Source organism: Cannabis sativa, chromosome X (genome assembly GCF_029168945.1).
Source record: "Cannabis sativa cultivar Pink pepper isolate KNU-18-1 chromosome X, ASM2916894v1, whole genome shotgun sequence".
NCBI classification, from domain to species: Eukaryota; Viridiplantae; Streptophyta; class Magnoliopsida; order Rosales; family Cannabaceae; genus Cannabis; species Cannabis sativa.
In genome coordinates this window covers 48,884,020-48,891,695 of record NC_083610.1, presented here as the reverse complement: position 1 = coordinate 48,891,695, position 7,676 = coordinate 48,884,020, and the positions used below count along the sequence as shown (strand labels likewise).

Here is a 7,676-nt window from a genome sequence, read left to right as displayed (position 1 = left end):
GAGAAGGCTCAGTTTTTTCTGAATGAAAAAGTAGAAAATTTAAGTGTAAATTTCCTGAAGCCTTCACTATCTATTTAGAGCATTCCACTAGGGTTAGGTTTGAATTATTTGGCATTAAAATAATGAAAATATCAGTTTAAATTTCCTACAAAAGTGGCCGGCCCTATACTAGTGGATTTGGGCCTCACTTTTTGCAATTTTGCAGTTTTACCTTTTCTGCATCTGATTTTCTCAAAAACGCCAATTTTCTAATTCAACCATTTAAATGCCAATTCTAATTATTTAATAACTATAAATAATTATTAAATAATATTGTTATTTATCATATTTATTAATTGAACCATACAAAGTATCATAATTAACAAATATGCCCCTAAAACTATTTCTTTACAATTTCGCCCTTAGTGAAAAATTCACAAATAGACATAGTCTAATTTGAGAATTATAATTGATTAATCAAAACCAATTATATGAGTCTTACAAGCAATATTATCTCAACTAGTGCGGGGACCATGGGTCTACATAACCGAGCTTCCAATAAGTAGATCAAGAATTTAGCACTAAAATTCACTAACTTATTAATTCTTCGTTGAATCCACGTATAGAACTTAGAATTGCACTCTCAGTTATATAGAATGCTCTATATGTTCCACCATATAGACGCATCATCAGTTATCCATTGTTATAATCCTAATGTGATCAATGATCCTCTATATGAATGATCTACACTGTAAAGGGATTAGATTATCGTAACACCCTACTATGTATTTTATCTTTAAAAGACTTGACCCCGTATAAATGATATTTCAGCTTATGTGAAATGAGTACTCCACCATTTATGTTCGTTTGGTCAAGCTCGAAGGAGATCATCCTTTGCTTACTATTCGCCAGATAGAAGCTATAGATTCCATGTTTATGCTAGCGCTCCCACTCAATTGCACTACCGTGTTCCCAAAATGTACGTATTACCCTGACCTAAAAGTAGGCTTAACTAACAAATCAAAGAACACGAATAGCCTCTCGAGATTGAGCCTAATCATATCAGGATTAAGATCATTTGATCTAGGATCAACTAGGCGATATTGACTTGAATAGATATTACGGTAAGTTTAATAAATCTAAGTCAAAGTTCAATATCGGTCCCTTCCGATGCATACTCCATGCATCCAACCTGAGCTTTACTTTAACCAATGCTCTGGAAAGAACATAACATTTCTCCAAATGCAAGTAAACTCTTATTGTAGATTATAATATCAGTAAAACCCTGTGTCTGGTAAATCTAGGAAACTTTATTCACATAGTCATGTTTACTTTCCAATGTGTTGACAGCACAATAAACAGGATCAAGTATGTGAAAAGGGTTTCAGACGAATTCATACATTATGTACATATAATCATGAAATAAATCATGTGAACCATGCAACATTAAATGTTATTTCTAATCTATATTAATAAGTAAATCTGATTATATTGAAATGAGTTTTATTTAGGGCATAAAACCCAACAACCCTACCTCTCTCTCTTTTCTTCTTCACAATTTCGAACCCTCTAGTGATAGATTAGTGTCCACACACAGCAAGTGGTACCTTAATCATAGATTGGAAGACTGTGAAGGATCACATTCAAAGAGAAGGACATTCGGGCTCAGATATTGATAATACTCTGCGACAGAAAGGATACAAGGGTTAGAGATCTGAGTGGAAGGAGACTTATTATTCCTCTGCAACCAATGTAAGGTTTTCTTAACTTTATATGTGTTTAATTATCGTTTTAGAAAGTTCATATTTAGGGTGTTAAACAACATACTTGTGAGTAGATCTAAGATCCTAGTAAAATTAATTCCAACAAAATCCTAGGTGGGAAATAGTTTCTCTCACTTGTTTTTCACTCCTTGGTGTTTAGGAAACCCAATTGAATAATTTTCCCTTCATGGTTTGTAAGGAGAGACCAATGACATTCCCTTGTGGCAGTGCCCATCAAGATTGATGAGCACTGCCATTTCCTTGTGGCAGTGCCCGCCAATTTTGATGGGCACTGCCATTTCCATATGGCAGTGGGCACATATGCCTTTTTGTCTTGAGAATTTGATGCCATCTTGACTTGATGCACAAACCTAAGTCATTTTCTTGCTCAAATAAGTCAAGTCCTTGTTGGTTTTTTTGGCGGATTGAGATTTCTAGGGTGAAAACGCTTACGTGGGCCCATGAACCTTAGTTTGGGCACAAGGTGTGTGAGTCCTCTAGAAGTGTCATGGGGCCCTCAAGAAGGATGCCTTAACTCATTTGACATTTACAAGTCTTGGCCAAAGTCGCAAGGTTGACTTTAGTGTCTTCAAGGTACTCTTGGCATGTGGATCCTTGTGCAAGAGTAGCCATTTTTTTTTTGCGAAAATTAGGTATAACAAATAATAATAATATTAATATGTATATATTAATAATACCATTAATAATATTAATAAAATTTTATTAATAATAATTATTTTACTACTTTTTAGTCACTAAGAAATCTCTACTTCTAGGACACTAGGTCAAATCCCACATACTTCTAATTACCCCAATACTTATATTATCAACTTACTGTAATATTCCGATCAATTCTATTAATTGAACCTATTATGATATTTTGGCCCCTGTTCGAATCTCTAAGGTCGCCAAACCTGAAATATTTTTATTTCACAAACAACTCATATTATATTAACACATGCTATATAAATCTCTATAATTAATAAATTACGCTTATTTATCCATTTATAATAAAATTAAAATTTACGCTGAAATAGATTAGTAGGATCATAATCCCACTTATTACCTGATTAGCCCATAATATATAAACCTTAATTATTTACCATTAGGCTTATTGGAATATTACAAATATCGGACTGGAACAATATTAATAATGGATAAGATATCATAAACTTACTGTTATATCTTTTTTAAATCAATATCACTTAGTTGATCTTAGGTCAATAGATCTTAATCCTGAGATGGTTAAGTTCTAAGCTTAACTGTATTATTTATGTTCTTTGACTTGTTCGTTGAAGTTAACCAATTGATCTTTCTAATACTTACATCTTGGGAACATTGTAGTACAATCACTACTACAAAAAGGGCTATTCCCAACGGTTTATAACTGTCTTTTATATGATTTCCCAACGGTTCCTAAAACCGTTGGCTATGTGGGTGTCATAAAAATGCAGAATTTTAAATGACAGTTTATAACTGTGGCAAAAAGTTATTTTAGATGACGGTTAAGAAATGTTGGAAAAAGTCACTTTAAATGACGGTTTATAATCGTGGGGAAAGACTTCCGTGATGGAAAACATCTCTTTAAATGACGGTTTATAACTGTGGCAAAAAGTTACTTTAAATGACAGTTAAGAAATGTTGGAAAAGACTTTAGTCAGACTATAACTAACAAAATACACTACTTAAAATGACGGTTATAAACCGTCAGACAATATGAAGTAAAGTATAAAATAGAAATATTAATTCAATTCTCCTCTTGTATTTTTATTATTTAGATTTCCAACAATGATGAAAAAACATAATAACAATAATAATATTTTTATAAGAAAATTCATACATTTAACACTCTTCAAAAGAATTAAAGCTTCATGAAAACCATAATATGCCATCAAAGTTTAGTAATGCAATATAAAAGAAGGAAATCCAATTAAGTTTTTACATTTTGCAATCTTTTGTAGAATATCTTCTGAACATTTAAAAATATGTATACTAAGAACGAAATAAGTCTCCAGGTAGTCACTTGGGACTTTAATCAAATAGCTGGAGATCACTTCCTAAAAACTAAAAAAGCAAGACAATAGTAACTAAGATCGATGTCAAACCTATCAATCATTTTCTTAGATCACATGGGGATCGTCCATGAGGGATCATTGGTCATCATACTCTATGTTATTAGTCATTTTCCTACTGCTATCATCTGCATGACATAATTTGCCCATTCGTCACGTATTTCATTGATTTCTTTGTTAGTGTAAGAAGATGATATGTTCCTTTTAAACTGCAACAAACGAAACAAATCATTAATTTAATAGGTCATAATAAAAGTACTTAAAAACTTTAATATTTGTAAAAATAATTAGTGTCTTTACCTCTGTTTCCAATTTTCGTGTAGGATTATTTTCAGTCATGAATGATTTAATAAATCTCATGCTATAATACCTACACTGGTTGCCATCTGGTTGCTCTGGACATCTGTACTCAGTGAAGCTTATTGCTACTGACCGTTGGTTTCTTTTCTCAAGGTAGTACCTCTCAAGAGCACTACACAAATAATATAAAGTTAATACATACATTAATGGAAAGTAGAGCAATATGTTTAGAGCTTTGAACTACTAGAACACTGTTGGAAATTATTTTACCAGGATCTTAGATCTACTCACAAGTATGTTTATTAACATCCTAAATAAGAACTTTCTAAAACGATAAATTAAACACATATAAAGTTTAGGAAACCTTACATTGGGTGCAGCGGAATAATATGACTCCTTCCGTTCAGATATCTAGCCCTTGATTCCTTTCTGTAGCAGAGCATTATCAATATCTGAACCTGGATCTCTTTCTCCGAATCTTTGATGCTGAAACTCCTTTGCTGATGATCTTTCTTCACGATCTTCCTCACTATGATTGAGGTATCACTTGATGTGTGTGGGCACTACTCATACACTAAGGTAGTTCGAAATTCAAAGGAAGAGAAAGAAGAAGTGCCAGCTAAAGATAGGGAGAGAGAAGGCTAAGTTTTTTCTGATTCAGAAAGTGTTAGGAAAAAGTCTTATTTTTCTGAAGCCTTCACTATCTATTTATAACATTCCACTAGGGTTAGATTTGAATTATATGGCATTAAAATAATGAAAAAATCAACTTAAAAACCTACAATAGGTGGCCGGCCATACACTTAGTGGATTGGGCCTTGCTTTTTGCAATTTTGCAATTTTAACACCTTTTGTATCTGATTTTCTCAAAAATGCCAATTTCCTAATTCAACCATTTAAATGCCAATTCTAACTATTTAATAACCATAAATAATTATTAAATAATATTGTCATTTATCATATTTATTAATTGAACCATACAAAGTATCATAATTAACAAATATGCCCCTATTAACTCTTTCTTTACAATTTCGCCCTTACTTAGTGAAAATTTCACAAATAGACATAGTCTAATTTGAGAATTATAATTGATTAATCAAAACCAATTACATGAGTCTTACAAGCAATATTATCTCAACTAGTGGGGGGACCATGGGTCTATATAACCGAGCTTCTAATAAGTAGATCAAGAATTTAGCACTAAAATTCACTAACTTATTAATTCTTCGTTGAATCCACGCATAGAACTTAGAATTGCACTCTCAGTATATAGAATGCTCTATATGTTCCACCATATAGACACATCATTAGTTATCCATTGTTATAATCCTAATTTGATCAATTATCCTCTATATGAATGATCTACACAGTAAAGGGATTAAATTACCGTAACACCCTACTATGTATTTTATCCTTAAAACACTTGACCCCGTATAAATGATATTTCAGCTTATGTGAAATGAGATCTCCACCATTTATTTTCGTTTGGTCAAGCTCGAAGGAGATCATCCTTTGCTTGCTGTTTGCCAGATAGAAGCTATAGATTCCATGTTTATGCTAGCGCTCCCACTCAATTGCATTACCGTGTTCCCAAAAAGTACGTATCACCCTGAGCTAAAAGTAGGCTTAACTAACAATTCAAGGAACACGAATAGCCTTTCAAGATTGAGCTTAATCATAACAGGATTAAGATCATTTGATCTAGGATCAACTAGGCGATATTGACTTGAATAGATTTTACGGTAAGTTTAATTAAATCTAAGTCAAAGTTCAATATCGGTCCCTTCCGATGCATACTCCATGCATCCAACCTGAGCTTTACTTTAACCAATGCTCTGGAAAGAACATAGTATTTCTCCAAATACAAGTAAACTCTTGTTGTAGATTATCATATCAGTAAAACCCTGTGTCTGATAAATCTAGGAAACTTTATTCACATAGTCATGTTTACTTTCCAATGTGTTGACGACACAATAAACAGGATCAAGTATGTGAAAAGGGTTTCAGATGAATTTATACATTATGTACATATAATCATGAAATAAATCATGTGAACCATGCAACATTAAATGTTATTTCTGATATATATTAATAAGTAAATCTGATTATATTGAAATGAGTTTTATTTAGGGCATAAAACCCAAAAAACGTACGTTTGAACACATCTTTTAATATCTTGACGAATGGTTTTGTTTTTGGAATCCGAAAATTCTACACTCTGCGATCCCGTTTGGATTAAGATAACCATCCAGTGTTCGCTAAACACAAAATCAAACAAACTAATAAGATTACTAATACCAATCATTATATAATAGAGTAAGGTATGGATAAAACTTTTTTCATAACAACAACAATGTAATAATAACAATGTACCAGGGGCAAACAACTTGCTTATTTTAAATTATCTTCCTAAATCTCATTATCTCACTCTATAGTCCATAGTCCATATCCAAACATAACTTTTCTCCTTCTCATTATTTGTGAAAGCAATATTAAAAGAAAAACTCAAAAATATGCAAAGTCTCATGGACCAACTTAAGCCATAGTAAGTACTTACTCATCGTACCAAGGGCAAATAAGGAATCGATCTAGTTGTATGTTGCTCAATCGCTGAAAAAGCAAAGCTACACGCTCGTTGTACCCTAAGCCATCAATAGATGCCACATATGCAGGATTCATAAATGCATATACACCATTCAACTCATTTTTGTTTAGTTCACGCTTCATTATACTGGTAAACAATAAAAAATTAATAACAAAAACTGCAAAATATATATTAAGTTAATTATCAACTTTCATACCTGCACCACACAGACATTGGAACAGATCCGATCCATTTGAGATTGCAAATGTCAAGTATGTCGTTTTTTGATAAGTATGTTTTGTGCTCTACCCCGAACACATCCTCACAAATGTCAACTTCAAGGACATTCTTTTCCTTTGGCCACTGCTCGACCATCATCTCTAGCAAACTCAATGTGACACTTTTCTCTGGCAGAGTATAACGAGCTATTGGAAGCTTATCCGGCCTTCGAGGGTGTTTCAAAGGTTGAGTCGGTGGACCAACCATATTACTGTCAGAATCCCTCTTCTTTCCCTTCTCCTATACAATATATTTTATAAAGTTAAAAAGAAATTATATTTGTCAATAATTAGAAATCAAATCAAATACATAAGAAAATAAAAATGACCATATTTACCTGTGTCTGGTGTACACCATCAATCTTGACAAGTGGAATTGGCTAGGCTACATAGGAATTCACCACTTTGCCTACCGTGGTGACGCTTTCTTGTGTGACAGGGCATGTGAGCCTTGCATTTTCGTAAAAAACTTCTTCAATGAAGACTCGACAAAAGCGCTTTGGGTCAAACTTTTCATTATGTACTTCCAGGGTGGTCACATTTTCTATCACCAAATACCCCTTTGCAACACACTTAGTACTATTTTTGGATTATTTGGTAACCAAGTATATCGAACACTTTACTTTCTATATTTTGAAACCAAAAAACAAACAATTATAATTAATGCAATTTATTAAAAAGAATAAGAACGATATAATAA

The 7,676-nt window shown here is 32.7% G+C and overlaps 1 protein-coding gene across 1 annotated transcript; it reads right to left on the bottom strand.

Annotated features, from left to right (window-relative positions):
• Positions 1 to 3,482: 3,482 nt before the first annotated feature.
• LOC115694935 (uncharacterized) lies at positions 3,483 to 6,829 on the bottom strand. Its single transcript, XM_061106453.1, has 3 exons — positions 6,268 to 6,829; positions 4,115 to 4,286; positions 3,483 to 4,023 (listed from the first exon to the last, which is right to left on the bottom strand). Exons 1-3 carry the CDS (start codon positions 6,417 to 6,419, stop codon positions 3,922 to 3,924), a joined length of 426 nt encoding a protein of 141 aa, XP_060962436.1. The 5' UTR covers positions 6,420 to 6,829; the 3' UTR covers positions 3,483 to 3,921.
• Positions 6,830 to 7,676: the final 847 nt, after the last annotated feature.

Coding starts and splice junctions, on each gene's coding strand:
- LOC115694935 (XM_061106453.1), bottom strand. CDS start 6,419: ATGATTGGTATTAGTAATCTTATTAGTTTGTTTGATTTTGTGTTTAGC. Junction 4,287..6,267: donor ATTAAAAGATGTGTTCAAAC/GTACGTTTTTTG, acceptor TTATTTGTGTAG/TGCTCTTGAGAGGTACTACC. Junction 4,024..4,114: donor CACGAAAATTGGAAACAGAG/GTAAAGACACTA, acceptor CGTTTGTTGCAG/TTTAAAAGGAACATATCATC.